Below are 20353 nucleotides of genomic sequence, written 5' to 3'. Positions count from 1 at the left end.
CATAAATGCTAAGAAACAAACAAATTAAACCCCCTCATTCCTCCAATTTGTAATCAGAGCTTGACCAGTAGGTGTGTCCAAATAAGCATCACTTGGGAGAAGGACCCTGTCCTTTTACATGCCGAAGAAGGGCAGCTTGTTGATGAAGATTTGTGTGGCAATATTGAATATTTTAACAGTAATGCTGTCCTCTAAATCCAGCTTTTTTATGGCCCTTATCCTTTATATATACTCATGGAAACAAACTTTTTGGTGGCTGATGGGACTGATTCTGACTGACATTGAAGATGGCCTGAAATGGCCTCTCTGGAATCACTCAACAAAGTGTCTTCTCTGTGTTTATCCTGGCTCTGCCTCCAGCCTGCAGTCCAGCCAAAATTCACATTTTGTAAGAAGCAGTCGCTACAGTCATTTTGTTCCATCAACGATTTATTTCCCAATGACTGCGGATCCTCTGATGTAAAATGTGTCCATGACACTCATTTATCTGATAATCTTATCCAAAACTGCCGACAATGAACCCTACAGGGCAAAGTCTAAATGAAATGCTCAGGAATTTGTATCATGATTTAGTTTAATGCAGCAGAATTATATCAGAGGAAGGAAAACAGACAACACTAAATGCTAACCTGCTTCCATAGTGTCAAGCCAATTGTCTGCCAACTTTGGCAACTACAAGTCTTTTTTTTTAGATTCCATGTCAAGTGAGTTTATGATGATGTAAGTATTGGGAACAGGTATTTGTTTTATGAAAACGCAACATTTGTGTTCCTGATTACAACAGATAAGTGATCTGAGCAAACCGTCTGCTGTGTGTGTTAAAGATATATTGTTCCTTCTGTTACAAGGATGATTATACCTGACAACTGGGAAAGTCAGAATACAAAGTGTGGTTACTCAGTGATTCCACATATATCAGACCCACATATTTGTTTGGATTCAAAGGTATATGAGTTCGGGCTTGAAAAATGAGTCCTCCACTTTTGGCAACTGGACCTAGCAGTTTTCAGACAGGTTACAACATTTTTAGTTAGCCCAGTCTGCCTCTATTTATAGAAACTCTATAGAAACTAGAGAAAATAGAAAAGACAGTGAATTCAGCCATGAAGCAGGGATGTTCCCTCAGGGCAACTTATTTGACCAAAAGGAATGAACGATTTTGGCGCCCTTCTTTTAGCATGCATGTATTTTAAATCCCACATGTGTAGATATTAGGCTGATGTTTAATATAGACTATTTCCATTCAGATATGGTTAAAAAATCTGATGACAAAAGGGAACAATTTACACAGCCACTGCTCGTTAATGTGAAATTGCCATTGATTAAGGAAAACTTCCATCATTAAATTAAACTTGGCATGACACCACCAGACAGTGAGGAGGTTCTTTCTTCCCCCTCAGTGATTGGTCACACCCCTAAAGCGCTCCGACATTGTCGTTTTCGATTGGTTAGTTTGCCTCCTTTGAAGCACCCAAAGCCAGCCTGGCATTGATCGAACCACACGCCAGTCCAACAGTGACGGTACGCCCACCACATAGACCGATCAGTCGGCTGATGTGGAACCAGTGTGCTCAGGACCAATCAGAGCTCTTCATTTTGACAGGCAAGTTTCCCGCGTGCACGAAAGACGCGACTGTACAAATGCATGGCGCGTTCACGTGCGGGGCATGTTCAAGACTTCCCCGAGATGCAAAAATATCCGCAAAATGTTTTTTTCCTCCGAAAAAAGTAAAAGCATTTATACTGTCCAATGACACATCTCATATTTTAAAAAGTCAGGAAGACAGAAAATATGTCAGGATGGAAACTTTTGTTTCCATTCCAGAAACATATTACGAAAACAGCTCAAAAATCTCTTGGAATAACTTATGTACATAATATCTATACTATTCAATCTAGAAATTCTTTTGGCCCAATGATTAAAATCCCCTTCCTATACTGGGTATTTCATATTTTGAATGAAAAAGTGTAAATGTGAAATATTGTACATAAATAAAAGAATAAAGTAATGGAAGAGGTATTCAAAACCAGACAGACAGACAGACAGATAGAACACTGTAAATGCCAGCTTGGTGGAATAAGGGGGTTGCAACAATAATCTAAGCCATTATACATTATTAAATGTGTGCATGTAGCTTCTCAGAATCCTCTGGGGGTCCAATCAAAGAAGACCTCTGTTCACAGTTAGGTGACAACATTCCTGAACACCTTGCGCTCTTGAACTTGGATCGTTCCCTTACGTCATGACGCCGGGGCGTGGCCTGACACTTTTCCTGGGCTGCACCGCACGCTCTCCTTTGACAGTGAGCCCTCAGTGTGAGCCGTGCTAGTTGTCGGGCGCTCTAATTCCCACCAGCCATTCAAAACCAAGCAGCTAGCCTGTGATCTGATTTGACACCAGCGCTCGCTCACCTTTAGGGGACAGACAGCTCCAAGCAAAGGGCAGCTCGGGACTCGTGCTATACGGTGTTTTTCGGCAGCCGACAGGAAAAAAAGGGACGAAGATGTCTAAAGACACGGAAGGGAAGAGCGAGAAGATTATGGATATGGAGAGCAAGGTGCTGTGGTACCCGGACTCCAAGAGGAACACACAGATGGATAAGTTTAGGATACAGGTCAACGCCGACTACGGGCTTAATCTTGGTGAGTGGAGAGGAGGGAGGGAGGGAGACACAAGAGAGAGACAATATATGTGTTGGAGGGGTTTTTATTGAGCATATGACGCTGGATATTAGCTAAAACGCTAAAGCAGTGCCCGCATTTCTTGCTAACTTAAATGTCTAGCTTATACACTGAAGGCTATGTTGTGCATTTCCTCTAAATGACCACAGTCGTTGCAATGGGCTTGTTTGTGTGTGCAGCCATTATACAATTTAATGTTCCCAACGTCATTAAACCACGAGCGTGAACACATCTCTGCAGGTAGGAATATAAATAAATAAAGATGGCCTCTAACTTGCTCACCACACCCCCCGTCTCTCTGAAAGTAATTAGTTGTTTATAACGCTGCAGCTCGGTGTGGTTCACTCCGGCAAATTGGGGCTGCCAGGCGATTAAAGAGAGCGGCCTATTTCAATTGTGTCCTCTTTAATACCGTGTCAGCCCCGTTCAACAGGGTTCAGGAGGAATGCTGCAAAACTTGGTTTGCAGGGTGATGAATGAATAGAGAAGAAAGACAGAAAATGGTCTTCTCTTCTTTTCTCTTCTCTTCTCCACTTTCATTTCGTTTCACCAGCATATTGATTAGGTTACATAAGGATTCCTTTAAATCACACACTCATCTTATGTCTTTTGAAATCCTGCATTTTAAAAAAAGTTTATTATCATCAGTCTGGTTTGCCTGCAGCTCATAGACACATGCAAGCTGATTAGTGTGATTTGTAAAGTAATCCTTGCTTAGCTTTAAAGGGTCAGAAGATACATTCTAAACGGATCAGATACACCGTCAATGAAATGTGTAAATTGGGATTTGTTCATTGCGGCAAGTTTTTTCCTCACTTGAGGGTCAAAGGACAGAGGATGTTGCACACTAGCCCATTGAGGCTATGTGAAATCTGAATAAGCGTTGATGCATACAGATCAGGTAATAATGATCCCTAAATAATGTGTAGGGACATCCAGACAAGTTTTGGTTTGCTGATTTCAACCCATGATGCTGCAGCTAATTGATTTGCCTGTCTGACGCTTTCTTGTCAACTGTGGAAACTTCTGTGTTTGAGCTGATTGTCATTTATCTTGTTGTTAAAATCTGTAGTAATCACTGATTTTCTGTCCTCCAGCCAACTACAATGACCTGTACCAGTGGTCAGTGGACAGCTACTCGGAGTTCTGGGGCGAGGTGTGGCGCTTCTGTGGAGTAGTCAGCTCCAAACCATATGAAGAGGTGAGTCCAACCTCTGCTGTACATTGTCATCTGAAGATTTAAAAAAAAAAAAATACAAATGACTGAAGAGAACAGTGCCAACAAATGTGTGCTTTAGGTTTTGGGAGTGTCAGACAAAAGAAACTCACAGTAAAGATTCAATCAACCACCTGCATTTAACTTGTTGAGTTTTCTTCAGTCAAAACACACTGCAAAATACTGTGTTGATCTTGACTGTTATTTGATAATGGCACGTCATATTTCACTATTTTTGGTGCATATGATTGACATGACTTGCAGCACAGTTTGTCATTTGTGTTGCAACGAACCCACCCCTGAGTTATGTGGAAGGACATGTTCTTGAACTGGCAGTCTTTACAGCTACAAGGAAGTATAATCCAACAACATGTTACTGGATTGTGTTTAAATGTAAGCATGTAGATATATACTGTAAGATAAAAAAAAGTTTTGAACATGAACATTGTTTTCTAAATGCTTTCAGTACAAGTTTGACCAGTGACTTTGTTTTCATTTGCTTTGATTTGGTTAAAAATTGTCATTTATTATCATTTTCAATGGAAAGGCAGTAATCTGATGAGTCACCCCACGTAAGCAGATACGTGTACAGCTTACCTTTCAATTTTTGAGTATGGGGAAATCCCCTATTGATGATACCTATCAAAGTGGCTGCAAGAAGAGACAAAAATGGCAGATTAATTTTTTTCTCTATTCCCAATTCACCTCATTTGTTGACATTAGATCTGTACCTATTTTGTCAAGGTTACATTAAAAACCAAAAATAGAAATTGAATGAATTATCTTCATACGTGTGTTTATTTAATTTATTGTCAAGCCTCCTAATATTGATTAGTTCCAGGATATGTCCACACAGATGGACGTGTGCAATGATAAAGGGAGTCTGAGCTCAAGGCAGGGTGCCATGTTGTCAACACACCCTTTTTGTACACATGGATAACACTGTCCACGTCACACTGGCCACATGTTCCTTTTTTGGTCATATATTTTATTATGCACTTGATGCTCTCTGAGTTTTGCAGCCCCAGTAGACATTAGAGGGAAGACTGGGAAACAATTAACCAGTTCTAAGTGCTACAATGTAGGCCACTGGACCTGTTCCCGTGGCCTTCAATATAGCACTTAGAGCTGGTTAATTGTTTCAGAGTTGTTTCAGTTTTAAGAACAGCTACACAATCAGACAATCAAAACAATGTAAAGCAGTGGCTTTCACTTTTGAATGCTTTTGTCTGGGATCCATTTCTGTCTTGCATAACAACTCTGAGATCTGTTTGTGTAATCTGTAAATTTCACTATACAGTATAGTGTGCTGCCTATTTGATCGTTACCATGCATTTCAGTTTAAGTATTTTTAATTAAAAAATAAGAAACATCTTCAGGATGCAGCTTGGTTTCTAAGCCAGCATGGTCTCTGTTAATCACAATGTCCCTCCTGTGTGTGTGTTCCTGGTGTGTGTGTCATGGGTGTTCACCAGGTTGTTGATGTCTCCAAACGGATCTCGGATGCTCCAGAGTGGTTTAAAGGGGCCCGGCTCAACTACGCTGAGAACCTGCTCAAACACGCAGACCAGGACAAAGTCGCTCTCTACGCTGCGAGTAAGTATATGAAGTGCGTGGCACTGGTTGAAATCTGTGTGATGCGGTAAGTGTGGCGCAGTGCTGCACCTTGACTGTCGTTTTTATTGATCAAAGTTTTTGCAGTTTTGACTCCATGCAGAAAGCAAGCAGTATTTGTGGCTGCTTAAACTCCCATCAAGTCTTTTTTTGCAGTTCAGACCTTTGTCTTAATCGTTGATAAATTCAGATTTGAGCTGTTTCAGAAACGCACACACAAACCGGTTTTTCTATCTTTTGAGGGGAAAACCATTGGCATTATTGCCTATTGCTAAGCTTCTGTAGATAACTTAGCTCAGTGTCAACTTCTGGCATTTCTTTCCAGGCAGCAGTATTGTTGGTGATGCCGTTGCAAAGACAACCAGATTGTGTCTGTTTTTCCACTCAGTAGCAACACAGTTTGAGTTTATTAATTTGTTTAGTCTGTAATGGAAATGTGAAAGCAGATAGAAATGGTGCCAACCTGTCTGGGTTGCCATTTTACTTCCTCCCTTACTTTTGCTCCTCCCATTACTTTATGCAGTCAACATTCCCCTCATTATGATCATCATTCATCATCTTGCATTTTCAGCAGGGTTTTTCAGGGCCTTTCTTTGTTCCCAAGTGTTGAGCAATGCAGTTCATCCATCCATCAGTTCTTCCCTGGCAATTCATGTCAACTTTTTTTTTGGTAGTATTACAACTTTCCAAGCAATGTATTTTAACTCGCAGCTTCTTTAGGTAATGCAGTTCAGCTTCCAGTTCTGTCAGTTTACATTTTTTTAGATGCCAGCTTTTGATTAATGCACCGTAGTTAATGCACTTTTAAAATGCAGATTTTATGCATTTTCAGCAATGCTTTGAGATTCCTTTGAGCATTTACACACATTTTCAGTCAGAAATTGAATGTTTTGTTTTGTTTTGACTCATAAAGCACATCTTTAAGCACTCAAACAGACGGGAGTAGCTCAGTTTTATGTATTTTTTTGTTTGCCTTTTTGCATTCTGGTGTTATGGAACTTCTCCCTGGGGTAACGTTTAAAAAGTTGTGCTTTCCCCCTTCCAGTTCCATATCCCTTTGGGATTGTGTTTTTTGTTCCCGGAGATGCACAGATTGTGTTTACTCTCTGTTTTGTTTCATCTTCACAATTTCTATTCACAAATCAACTAAGCAGAAAGAGAGTTAGGAAGACACAGTAGCAACACAGTTGAAGGTGCATCTGATTACAGAATCGTTGCAGCGTTGAGGCTGCACACGTCACTTCTTTATCAGATTTAACCGCTGCTCCCTGCTCCCCTATCTCTCAGGTCTGTCACATACTAATGGGTCTGCCCTTCTTCATTGCGTTATCTGTGTGTATGTAAGGCACACACACATACAAATAACCTTCCTCAGGAGCTGTAATGTAATTATGAGAAGGGCCATTGGTCACAATTCTGTGGAGCCTCTGTGAATGTCAGGAAACTATTACTTAGACACAGGAGGGTTATTCCTGTCTGGGGCTCTGTCCTGCCTCACTATCATTCTCCATTTCTGTCTTCATCTCTGTGTGTCTGTTGACATCTACATCAACCCATAAATAAAAACACCACTCACTTGTGGCGGTGGTGCCCAAAACCTGGAGTGTTCAAACCAATCAAAAATATACCCAGGTCTCCTCTGTTTTCACATTCATTTTTTGTTGATATGTACATATTGGTCTCTGTGCATGTGTCTCACTTTGTGTTTCTGTCTACCAGCGGAGGCAAATGACGAGATTGTGAAGGTGACCTATGGGCAGCTGAGGTCCGATGTGGCGTTGTTTGCTGCAGCCATGAGGAAGATGGGCGTCGGGACTGGGGACAGGGTCGTAGGTAAGTCTCAGATTTATTTCTCTTTGTCTTACAAGGGAAAACAATAAAGGATGGGGAAACAATGGCATCATCATTGGGATGGTCTCCTTTCGACTTATTTCTTTTGTATTCCTCTGTCTTCCACCATCTTCATCCTCTTCCTCCTTCTTCCTGCTTTCTTATTTAAAAACTTGTTGCAGCACGAGATGGACACTGGCTCTTTCACGTTAGCTTCGTGTGTTTTAGTTTGAGCTTGCTGGTAAGAAGAGCCGGCCACCTTGGCACAAGGTGCGGCTCTTCATGAAAGTCCCCATTTAGCTTTTCACAGTTCATATTTGCATAAGGAGGAATTGCTGAACGTCCACACTTTCCTGCAAGGCCCAATGTGCCAGCACATTCATCCAGATCTAGCATAAAAAAAGTATAACCTGCCACTGAGCAGCTGTCAGACTGCTCAGTTATCTGGAGTTGAGTCAGTTTCTGGTCATTGAACAAAAGCACGCCAAACTTCTGAGCGGCACCATTCATTGATGGCCATTTGTCGGTTTTAAGTCAAATGTGTGTATGAATTCTAACTGCATTTATCAGGAAGTATTAGATATAGTTCAGCAAGCCTTTGATTACAGATAGGGGCTGTCCATGTAGTGTAGTGTATTTTATATTCAAATTTCACTGGCTTTCACTCTCTATTTTGTTATCTATTCGGTGCCACATTTCCAGCCATGACGCTGCGGTGTGTATCGAGCTGCTTGTGCTGCGTCTGTATCAGCGGCTTCAGTTACGCAGGGGTTGTTGTCAAATAGTAGCGTCTCAGATGTCTTGACCTTCAGTTCTTTGAAACATCCTCTGTTTTCTCTAGTGTATTGTAGACGTTTTTGTTTGGACAGATGTGACGGAGAATGGTCACAAATAGAAAAAAGGTATCGAGTGTATTTAAATGCTGATCTAGAGATAACAGATGCGGAAAAGGGCATCTGGATTGTCTTTAACCACACCTTTGGCAAAAAAAATGCAGGTATTAAAGGACTCAAATCTGTACAAAAAGGTATGTACGAATCACTCTGACCTCAGTCAATAAATGCTATATTTTTAACTCACCCCTTAGTAGACTAGCTTGTAAAATGAGAACCTGTGGCTGTACAAGTCAATGCACTGTTATGTCTATTCGATTAAAAAAAAAAAAATGAAAAAAATGAACATGAAGTGACATGATAGGTAAAAAAATACATTCATGGGCCTCACGTATGTAAAAGGTTTACTGCTCTTTTTTGAAGGCAGCAGTTCAAGTTTATGGCTGCCGTTCATGAGCTTTGTATCGAGCTGCTATTCATGGATGACCAGGGTGTGTATGAAAGTTTCTGTGTGTGCTCTAAGGAAAAATGGATATTGCGGGAGGGGAATCCATTAGCTAAATGACTTAAGCTCTGTGGGAGTTTCATTAGGGAGGCAGGAGGGATGGTGGAAGGGGGCAGAGGGGGGGGAGAGAGCTGGAAAAGAAAAAAACACACACAGGGAAAAAGAGTGAAACGCCAGCCATAGGTTATTTTTGCACCCTTCCATCCCACTTTATGATATTAATTTGTATATTTTTCTCATGTGTAAGCAAATAGAATAAAATCTCTCACTCCCCTCACGTATCTCAACACAAATCCGTTTGTGTGTGCTTACTTGTGTGTGTTAGAGACGGAGATGTCCTTGTCCCCAGGTTGTAACTAAAATGTCTTGTCAGTGTCTGTAATCCAGGAGATAAATGAGCACTTAGCTGATGAAACCAACCGAGCTTTATAGCTGGACATGAGCCAACCCAGCACACACACACACACCACACATGCACACACGCACACACACATGCACTCTTGCACACCATTTCTCGTCTCCTCTGTTGCGTCACTCTCAACATTCGACTCCACCCTCTTACGAAGCTCTTGACGCCCACCATTCAGCCACTGGGGAACGCATATTCTTTTAATTATGTGTCACTGGAAACAGACACTGTGCAATCACAGTGACATAGTGTTGACCAATATGACTGTGGAGTCAGTGATATAAACAAAAATGAAGCAGCATTATTAAAGCAAATGATGTGTAATAAACAAAAGTTGTTAATGAATATGAATATTGAATATAGAAAGTGCAGATTGATAAAAGGAGCTGAAACTTAAGAAAAGTGTAAACTAGCACGACACATACACACACACACACACACACACACACACACACACACACACACACACACACACACACACACACACACACAGACTTTGGTGTGACACATGTGGCTTGTTTAGTAGTGTAGTCATGCTAACAGGAAAACCATGTGGCGGGAAGAGAAATGCATGAAAGCATGAGGCATAAAGGTTACTTTTAAAAAAATGTTAAATGTTTGATTTAAGAAAGTTGAGAATGACGGACAATAACAATTTAGTTTTTTCAAACAGACCTCTGTAAAGTGTCTGTAGCAGGTAATGAAGTCCTACATTGACATTAAAAGACAAGAAAATGACTCCCACCCACAGGTTTCAGATGGTTTATATACTCTTGATACTCCACAATAGACATATTCAACTGGGGACCAAACGAGGCCCTTTAACAACCCCATTATGGCCCTTTGATTATTTTATTAGCAGGCTAATTGGTAAAGTTATAGGTGACTCAAACAGACAATGTTAGCATTGTTTTTTTCCTGTACTTTTGTATGATACTCATTATCAGTTGAATTTCAAACGAACTGTAAAAGCAGAGGAAAGAAACAGAAGATCATTGTTAGTTTTAACACATTTAAATTCCAAGCTTTACAGATCAAACATAGGGAATGTAAAAGTCCAGCTGTGTGGCCAGTTTGTTTGTCGTATGACCACTCACACAGACACACATGCACGTGGGTGGTTTCATTTGCCAATCGACAGTCAGTGTGTCAGCAAACATAATGATACACCCTCAAGGGCAGTGAACAGGGGAGCTGCTAGTAAGTAAACATGGATATATAAAGGATTCACAATTAAATAATAAGAATAATAACATAATAACAGTTAGCTCAGCAAATATTTGATCAAAAGTTGTTCATATTTAAACCCAGTGTGTTTTGTTTAGTGACACTGACATGTTCACAAGACTTTAACACAAGCAAAGTCATTTAGTCATTTTGCATCTCATGAATTTGTTGGGTGAAAATACAGTAGCCAAATTTTTTTGTTGTTGTGTGTGTGGTTATCAGCATGCACGCAGACCTAAAAAGTTATCTCTATGTTTGCAACAGCAGTGTGTTGCTTTGTTTGTAAGCAGTGTTGCCACCGAGTAGAGAGACAGTGAGCCATACTGTCATAGTTGCCACGGAGGCAGTCAGGCAAGGTGTTGTCATAGGATTATGATCCATGACGCTATCTGTCCTGCTCCGGCTTAAGAAGATAATAATTTATGAGAGTGTCTGTCGGTAAAGCCAGTAGCTGGACGGTAATCTATCAGGGCCGAGATGTTATCCAGGCAGGATCAGCTTCCTGGTTACAGCAGGAGTCAGCATAAACAACCAATAAAACCATGATTACTCGCGTTTCATTGGAAGTGACAGCGTGGTTGCAGCTGACCAGTCAGACTACCAGCTGTGTCACTGTTTTATCATGTTAGATTAGATAGATGTTATCGGCCCTATGTCTAAAGGTAGCACGTGAGCCTGGCCACTTTATTGTTTGATTATAGTGATGGAATGCAACAACGTAGGTTTGCTTTCAGTGGCAAATATTGTATTCTCTACTCCACTACATTTATTTATTACGTTACTTTCCTCTTAAAGGGGTCTTTGTTAAATATTGCCAGAATTCACTTCAGAGATTATTACTGGGGTAACAAACTGCTGCTCTTTGCTAGCTATCCTTGGCTGCAGCTATCTACCGTTATCTAATTAGCTCAGACCAGTTAACAAGGGAGCCAGTCACACTTACTTACTCACTGAATGGCTACATTGACACCTGGCATCTCAGATAAAATACATAGTAAGTAAATCCGGTGAATACGAGAGATATGATAGTATTGCAGCGAGATGAAGTGTCTCTATTCATGCTGATGGAAGTTAAACATGAATGAACGGCAGATCATGGTGAGAATGTCAATGCTGTGCATTACTATGTGGTATTCTTCAGTTCCCATGGTTCATGGTGTCTCTTCCTCGCACTCTCTCTTGCTGATTGTGTGACTCTGTCTAAGTGAAGAGACTTGTGGTGTCCTTGGGCACCGTTTCCTATATTGATCAAGGAATATATCACAGCAAGACGGCAGTTATGATCTCAGCTCCGCTTGTTAGGAATGAAATATTCTCACCGCCCGGGTTGATATTCATCACATCTCTCCCGCCCTCTCTCGCTTTTTACATCCTCATTCTTCCTCTCACTCTCTTTTTTTGTCCAGATAGTTTTTTGCTTGGTATCTCTCTCTCCCTCTCTCTTTGTCTTCCTCCACTCTTCTCTCTGTGAGGTCACCTACAGCGTGATATTCTGCAGTTGTAAGACAGAGACGATATGACAGATCCAATTGCTCTCATTTTGCTACTGCTAGATATCACATAGCCAAGATGACTGAAAGTCTAAGAAAACTCCTTTGAAGTCTGTCCCTCAAGTATACTTCATTCTATTCCTGCACATAATAACACACATGTTTCTATGCTATATTGTCTCAAAAGGTGAAGATGTTGTTCATGTATCATGTGAGGTTTGGGCAACAACATTGCATAACTTATATCTGAAAATACATAAATGATTTGCTGCTAGATATTTCATGATAATAACAGTAGTTATATTTGTCGTTTATCATACTTGAGTAAATAAACAGATGATGCACTTATGCACATTCTTCACGTGTAGTCATCAATTTGTTATATGTATATTTTATACTTTCAGAGATCTGTAAACTAAAAATCAATCGTATGGATTCTTGCTTATTATTCCTGTCTTCCCTCCTCTCTCCCCCTTCAGGATACCTACCCAATGGCATTCATGCAGTGGAGGCCATGTTAGCAGCAGCCAGCATCGGAGCAATTTGGAGCTCCACGTCTGTCGACTTCGGAGTCAACGTAAGGACTGCACTGTACTTTATAGTTATTATTCGACATCGGCTAATCGGGCATCAACACTTTAACTTACTGTCTACAAAATGACATTGTGTAATAGAAACAGTTTCAGTTAGAGTTCAGATTTAAACATGGAAACAGGTCCATCAGGCAAAACATCATGAGTGTCCTTTTTCTTGGTCTCTGCTGCTTGTTTCTGGTGTGCTACTGCCTCCTCTGGCAAGTTAGAGAATTACACTTCACAATCAGAGCATGTTTCCACTCTGAGCAGGAAGATAAAATTACTCTGTTTCAACAGTTTATGCTTTAATTAGGTTGTAATATATGGATGTATGTTGTGCATACAAACATTTACTTTTAAACTCATCTCCACCCTGCTGTCTGGATCACACTGTTACTCTGCCATCACCTCCTTCTTTCTCAGCTTCCACTAATATTCTGCTGTTGTGCAGTGGTGTTATCTGTACTCAAGTAGAAATTATATTGAATTGGAGACCAAGCAGAGCATAAATACCGGAGAGAAAGCTTTAACTGCACAGTAAATGATGAATTTAATTTTCCCGTCTTCTTACTCTGGCACTCTCATTTTTAGTTAAAACTCTTTATTCCTCTGCCCCAAGCTCTTATTTAATCCCAGAGTTCCTCTCTGTCTGACACGACAATTTCAAATTTATTTTTCCTGAGCCTTGTGGGTAACTGAAATTCAAATATTTTCCTTTAATTTCCTGCAGAGTTTTTTGCAGACTTGAGTGTTATCTGCCGTTAGAATTATTCCTTCTTACTTTTCATTTTCATACTTCTTCTAAACCTCTCTCTCTCCCTCTCTCTCTCTCTCTCTCTCTCTCTCTCTCTCTCTCTCTCTTTTTGGTCTCAGGGTGTTCTTGACAGGTTCTCACAAATCCAGCCCAAGCTGATCTTCTCCGTCGCCGCTGTGGTTTACAACGGCAAAACGCACGACCACATGGAAAAGCTCATCAGTGTTGTCAAAGGTTGGCACCCACACAATGTGTCTGAGTGTACAAAAATTTGGTTAGAAAGGCTGCACCCACTCCAGGATTGGTTTTATTAAAGAGACAAGTACATTTTGCTTCCACAACTAATGAGTGGTAATGCCTACTAAATTTTTCTCACGTTGTTAAAAAAGGGTTTTGACCTCCTTACAGCAATTAAAAGAATTTCTGCTAACAAGTAGAAAGATACATTAGCGTTCAGACCAGCAGAGTAGAATATATGAGCTCCCCCGGGTTTCAACAGTGTTCCAAATGAAACTGTGGTAAGATTTAACACATAACAGACGCTGGATAGATTTAAAGTACAAAGTAGGATTTCTTCATCTGCTACCACAGGATGTCCACAGAGTTGCTAAGCTTTTTTAAATCCCTTACAAAAGTCTTCTGTGTACAAGAAAAAGAAAATGTGTTGTTTCCTATTCTTTGAAATGACAATGGGTTTCATCTGGTAGCTCTCTTAAGTCTGGAGAAACAAAACAAAGCATCAGCCTCTCACTGTCTCTCTCTGTAGGCCTGCCTGACCTGAAGAAAGTCGTGGTGATTCCCTACGCTCGCTCCAAACACGAGACTGACCTCTCAAAGATCCCCAACAGGTTATTACATATTGTCACACTGAAGTGTGGAAAACGGTGGAGCTGAAACAGATCAGATGTACTCTTTTCACCATATAGTTTAGCAATCTCTGACTCAGTTTTGTTTGGTTTTTCTTTTCCAGCGTATTTATAGATGATTTCTTGGCGTCTGGCCGTGGCGAGGGCGACCAGTTTCCTCAGCTGGAGTTTGAGCAGCTGCCGTTCAGTCATCCTCTGTTCATCATGTACTCATCTGGCACCACGGGAGCTCCTAAATGCATGGTCCACTCTGCCGGGGTAAGAAACACACACACACACACACACACACTGGTCCCATCTGTTTGCAGAGCTCTCCTGGATGGGTTGCATGATCTTAATCAACAGATAAGAGTTTCCTCAGTTTTTATGGAATCATAGATGTGTTGAATGTTTATTTTTCCCCAAGCATTTCAAGGGATTTCTTAGTCACTTTTGGCTTAAGAGTTGACATTTATATTTAATTATTTTTCTTGGAAAGGGAAGATGAAAAACACTCATTACCAAGTCCATTTAGTGGCTTCTCTGGAGCTTTTAACACTGAATATGTGATCCTATTCTTAAAGGCTAATGAAAGCACCCATTCCTTTTAATATTACAGCTGTCACAGATCCAGTCAAAGTTCACACACTTCACACATCAGAAGTAAAGCCACTGGATTGTGACGTAATCCTTCAAGACATGCAAAATGTGCTGATGTAGTGACAGCCATGCCTTTATTCTCATTCTGTTAACAGTATGGAATCTTACATACGTCTGTCATTTAGGTTTACGTTACACTTTCCACCACAAGATGGCAGCAAACTTCCATTGGCACATCTTAGGGAGGTTATTGGCTCTCAGGAGAGTGTATGAATGACATTTTTTTTTTTACCCTCCGCTACATACCACATCTGAGTGAGTGAGAGCCTTAGATGAATGTGTGATTTCAAAAGGACCACTGCACTTTGAAGGCTGAAACACTCAACATTCAAAAATGGGTTAGCACACTCAAACAAATGCATTCACACCTTTTTCACAAATCAGTCATTCATTCTCCCTCTCTCTCTTTCTCTCGCTTTCACGCACACCCATTGTTTCTTTTCTCTTTTTCTGATTTGCTTTATCCCTCCCGCCTCCTCTCACATCAGGCCTTCTGTCCCTAACTTGGATGCAGCATTTTCTCCTTTTTTGTTCCCATTTAGTTCCAATATTCTCATTACGTTTTTTTCTGCACTTTACTTCTTCTCATCTATAGCTCATTTTTCTTTCCCCTCTCTTTCTTTTTTGTGCCCCCTCCTTCTCCCCACGCTGCCGATAATTGGACAATAATGCGATGGTGAAAACAGTCACATCGTGACGCCGGCAGTCCTCCTCTGGCTCTACCAATTAGCCCCGGCACTGCTTTTGCTTTCTGCTTTGTTACGGCTCTGTTAACATGCTGTCAGTAGCACGATGGCACACACCAAAGGACGGGTATGGCAGCTGAGTCCTGCCAAAGATTGCATGCACACACGCACACACTTGTTTGTGTGAACAGAAACCTACGCATAGGCTCAAAACTAAGCCCCCTCCCCCACACACACGGTCTCACACACGGTCACACACACTCAGTTTATACGCACCACCAGCGATAATAACCTATCCAACTGTGATGGGTTGGTGACTGTGGGAGAATTCACACTTTACACAAATTGCCTTTTTCGTCAAAGGCAGTGCTTGTGCGTGTGCTGTGTGTGGTAGTCTTGATCAGATGCTTATTTCGGCACTACTGAGAAGAGGGTTTTGAAATATTTTTTCCACTTGTTTAAGAGATTTTTTTATTTTGAAGGTAGAGCATTTAAATGACAGCCTGGTTATTCATCAGCAAAGGTCTTTTAATTTTCAAAGTCATGATTAAACAATTACCAAAAACATTTCCTCATCTCTCCTGTTTCTCTTGCTCGGCCTCTGCAGGGCACGCTCATCCAACACTTGAAAGAACACATTCTCCACGGCAATATGACCAGCAGTGATGTCATCATTTACTACACCACGGTAGGTCCAGAAACCTTTTTTACGATAAGAATGCTCCTGGTTTCCAAAATTTTTAAGTCATCTCATCTTAGACACCAGCGGGGGCAGAGTGTTAGGTGTTGTTGTGCGGTATTTTTAATCATGAGGCTGGTAACAAGGACACACACATACACACACACACGCACACACACACACACACACAGACAAACCGATCTTGTCTAATGAGCAGCACTGAGCGCTGAAGGTCAGAGCTGTGAATAATTTTTAGTTATTCCTAGAAGACCCGAGCTCCTTTTGATTATAAACACGAAGGAATACCATTTTATGTTCATTAAAGCACAATTTTTCATGTATTTACGCGTTTTACACATGATTAGTTGGGAAAAAAAAAGACAAATGCACATTTTCATGATTTAGACATAGATTCTTTCAGGCATTGCTGTCATACAAAGGAGGTTTTAAGATTAGTGCAATTAAATACCTCCTTTCTTAAAAATATAAGAGTGCACAATTGGCCCAATCCTCACACACTCTTGCCCCTACCTCTCCATTTTGGGTGTTCACCACTAGGGGGAAGGTGTCCCAATTCTTGTGAGAGAGAGCCAAATCACAAAAAGTGTATTTGTCTCCTACCACTTACTACTGCATAATTTTCTTCCCACTATGAGGTGCCATGGGAACACCTGAAGGATTGAAATAGGTCACGATACATTGTTATTGCCGATTTGTTCATGACAGTCCCACATTTTGACATATTTAAATGTTGCATTGATCCCCTTTGATGGTATATGACACTATTTGCAGTTGGGAGGAGTTCTGCTGTAGCTACATTTTAGCCTCTGAATAGTGTTTTAGTCTATTAAATAGTTTTGGTAGTAGACCTTCATCAGGCTGTTTTTTTTGTTTTAGCCAACGGTCAAAAAAGAATGCATTGAAGTTTCAGTGATATAAATAAGAGCAAATCAGTAAATCCTCACATTTCAAAAGCTGGTGATGGTAGTTAACATTTGTTTCTTAATGCCTGTATTGATTTTTTTTATATTAAAATGTCAGTGTTATTTTGCAGTTATTGTTATTATGTTACACCGCAGGTTTTTACTGGCAACAAACACGACCACACATACACACCCGCTCATTCTCTCTGCTCACATCTCCCATGTGAATATTTCTCATTTTTGCTTTATGAATAGTTGATCAGCAGTGTTGGTTTTCAATCAAGGAATTGATTAACTGACTAATTGAAGCTGCATGTGTCATACGCTACATGCACACTGTATTCTGCTGTGCAGTCAATTGTCTGAAGCTCAGCGGGCAGAAAAACGAGAAAAACAATCATGTGAACCTCAGACACAAAACTCAGAGTCCACAGGAGTTCTCAATTTTTGCTACCCATTTACCCATGTTGATGAGAAAGGAGTGTTTATACCAGATAAACTGACCGCTGTGTTTGTATCTGTCTGTGTGTCTGTGCATGCACATTGTCCTTAGACCGGCTGGATGATGTGGAACTGGCTGGTGTCCGCCCTTGCAGTGGGAGCCTCAGTGGTTTTATATGACGGTTCACCACTAATGCCCACGCCCAATGTACTGTGGAACCTGACAGACCAGCTGGGGTGAGTTAGCCACACGCTTATGCACAACCACACACACACGCACACTCAATTGTTTTGCTGTTTGATGCTTTTCTGCTTGAAATTGATTTTTTTTTCAAGGCCAAAATTTAGATTGCCCTTTGAAAACATACTCCTGTTCTGAAAGTATTCTTCACCATTTCTGTTATTTCTTTTGGCGAGCGACAAAGAGGCAGACATGGAGCGCACAGACACAAACCAGACAATGAAAGGGTGAAAGATCTGGATAAACAGACAGAGTTTGAAAGCGAGTGTCAGCTAAGGGAAGGTTTTCCCCTGAGAATTAGTTTTTAACCACAGAATTGATAATGTGTTTACCTAATTGACAGCTTGTACACAAGAGCAGACCCTATGAATAAAGATTTTCTGCTGTTTATAATGCAAATCAAGAGTGAAGACGCTCTGCAACTTATCATACAATAAACATTTATTATTTACTTACCCATGTATTACCCCCTTATTTAAATGGAAATCTCAATGGAAGGTAGGAGCAGACGTTTTCAAACTTGCCAAAACTTCATTTCAAGTCTCCAGCCAGAAGCAAGCATTGCAAGAGTTTTGCTGGATGTAGTAAATGTATTGAGACAGTTCAGTATCCCGTTTCTTATAACTCTAAAAGAAATCGGTTTCAAAGGCACTCCAAACTTCCTCAAAAGATGAGTTGCTTCTTTGTTATTTTGAAAGTGCACTGATGAGTTGTATTAGGCCCTCGCAGGCATACTTAAAGTCAGCAGGGTTAGCCATCCCTGAAGCCTGTTGTCATTGAGATTGATGGTGGTGCTTGAAATCTGGATGAACCAAGAACTCGGGTCAAACTTCAAACCAGCCAGGACAGCTGAAACCTCGAACAAGGATACAAGACCTCACATGACAGCTGACTGTAAAAAAGGATAAGATATCCACCCAAACCAGCAAGTTAGACTCTGTAGTCCACACTGCATGTCTCTACTTCGGTGCAGCAGTTTGCACTCATGAGCGTGACAACAGTGTGCTGCACTTGTTGTTGTTGTTCTTTTTCAGTGGGGGATTACAAACCAACTTAGGTGCGCATCACCACCTACTGTATCGGAATGTGTAGATCAGCGTCCACCCAACGTGTGGTCAGTGAGCTAAAGTTGGCCTGCCATAAGGTTGATTTTATTATTATAATTTTGTTTTTAAATAATTTCAATAGTGATATTATTTAATAGCTATATTAAGGTAAAATGCTCTTATTTATGATTTTCTTTATCTAAGCATGACTGACTCTTGCAGGAAGTCAGACAGTTGAGGAAACTTGAGATCCTAATTTAGATCAATGAAAGCGTTTTGACACTGTACTATTGGCTGTATTTATCATCTTGAGGCTGTTCAAACTAGGATGGTACAAATTGGACACATCACATATAAAGACATGTGGCCTGATTCACTCCTTAAAACACATTTTCCCAGTAAGGAAAGAGCAGGTTTTATCCTTTTGTTTTTAGCTAAACCCAGTATTGATCTTCTATTGTCTTGTGAAGAAGGTAAGGAGAAAGAGGAAATGTTCAAGGACAATAATGTTTGAGTGTGAATGTGTGCAGGCAGGAAATTGATTGGTTCACATTTAATTGAGAAGACAGAGAGCGCATACATTTTCCACACATTCCATTGTTTACTTCTGTGGATGAAAATGGTTTGTGAGTGTGTGAGTTTAAATCAGAGACATCAAGTCATTTCCCTGTTTTTTTTTTCTAATCTTAGATCAAATTCCTTCATTCTGTAGAGCATTTTAATTAATCTACTCAATCACACATTTTGTTCATTTCAGTTGAAATATAATGTGTTCTTTGCTTTGTTCAAAATCGAAAAACTACTTTGGGATACGTTTTGTCTTTATAGGAGATGTACAAAGAGACATTTAAGTAGTCAATATTGCATTAAATTTGGATTCAAATACTATGACAGTATGACTTAATCATCTGTTTTTCATTACCAACAAACACATTTAGTTATGCCCTCAAGTTTTTAATCAATTAGGCACTAGATATTTTAAATACATCGCTGTAACGAGGAATTTGTGTCAACTGTGGAAAAATGTGACATTTCACAAATATTACTTAATAAAGGGGTGGAGGACGTCCATGCAGAATTCTTTCTGAACCCTGAGTGACCCAACTGTAGAGCCAGAAGTTGCAGATTATGTTATACGAGATAGCTCTTTGGTGTGAGTGTGCATGGTCAGTCAGCCTGTGGTTAAATGTTGACAAAAAATGCACTGGGTTGAGTGAAAAGAAGACCCTTTAAGGCATTGATACCACTGATTCGTCTTCAGTGCAGCAGAGATGGCATATTGCCTTCAGCAGTCGGCAGAAAAATATGACAAAGAGCCACTGTGCCAAAAACCCCCCAAAAAACCCCCTTAGAACAAGATGTGTCAGTAGATCCCAAAGCTAATGAGCTACTTGTCAGTTGGACTATCAAATATATCAAGCTCTTTAAGTGATGATTGGTTCTTTGGTAGAGAGTAGTAGTAGAGGGTTTTCCCATTTCTTAAATGTAATGCTTGGCCAACATCTACAGCATTGTCTGTTTTTGAAGTAGCTTTTTGATTGGGATAGCTGCTCTCATCTTTCAACCACACTGCTGTTTTTCCCCCCCAAAAAAGAATAAAAATGATGAATGGAAAATAGAGAAGACAAGGCTAGAATACTATTTTCATTACCCACATAAAGGGACGCAATAGAGGGCTGTCAGTGTGTCAGAAAGAT

The 20353-nt window shown here is 40.5% G+C and overlaps 1 protein-coding gene across 1 annotated transcript in view; it reads left to right on the top strand.

Annotated features, from left to right (window-relative positions):
* Positions 1-2504: 2504 nt before the first annotated feature.
* aacs (acetoacetyl-CoA synthetase) overlaps positions 2505-20353 on the top strand; it is a 34550-nt gene continuing 16701 nt past the window's right edge. Inside the window, exons 1-10 of the mRNA XM_037098850.1 lie at positions 2505-2643; positions 3780-3883; positions 5374-5494; positions 7232-7345; positions 12286-12383; positions 13255-13369; positions 13902-13983; positions 14106-14259; positions 15934-16014; positions 17482-17606. Of these exons, the coding sequence (XP_036954745.1) occupies positions 2505-2643; positions 3780-3883; positions 5374-5494; positions 7232-7345; positions 12286-12383; positions 13255-13369; positions 13902-13983; positions 14106-14259; positions 15934-16014; positions 17482-17606 (1133 nt within the window). The remainder of the gene's footprint in view (positions 2644-3779; positions 3884-5373; positions 5495-7231; positions 7346-12285; positions 12384-13254; positions 13370-13901; positions 13984-14105; positions 14260-15933; positions 16015-17481; positions 17607-20353) is intronic.

The sequence above is a fragment of the Acanthopagrus latus genome, chromosome 5 (genome assembly GCF_904848185.1).
Source record: "Acanthopagrus latus isolate v.2019 chromosome 5, fAcaLat1.1, whole genome shotgun sequence".
Taxonomy (NCBI): domain Eukaryota; kingdom Metazoa; phylum Chordata; class Actinopteri; order Spariformes; family Sparidae; genus Acanthopagrus; species Acanthopagrus latus.
The sequence above is the reverse complement of the archived record's forward strand: the minus strand, read 5'-3'. Positions and strand labels throughout refer to the sequence as shown.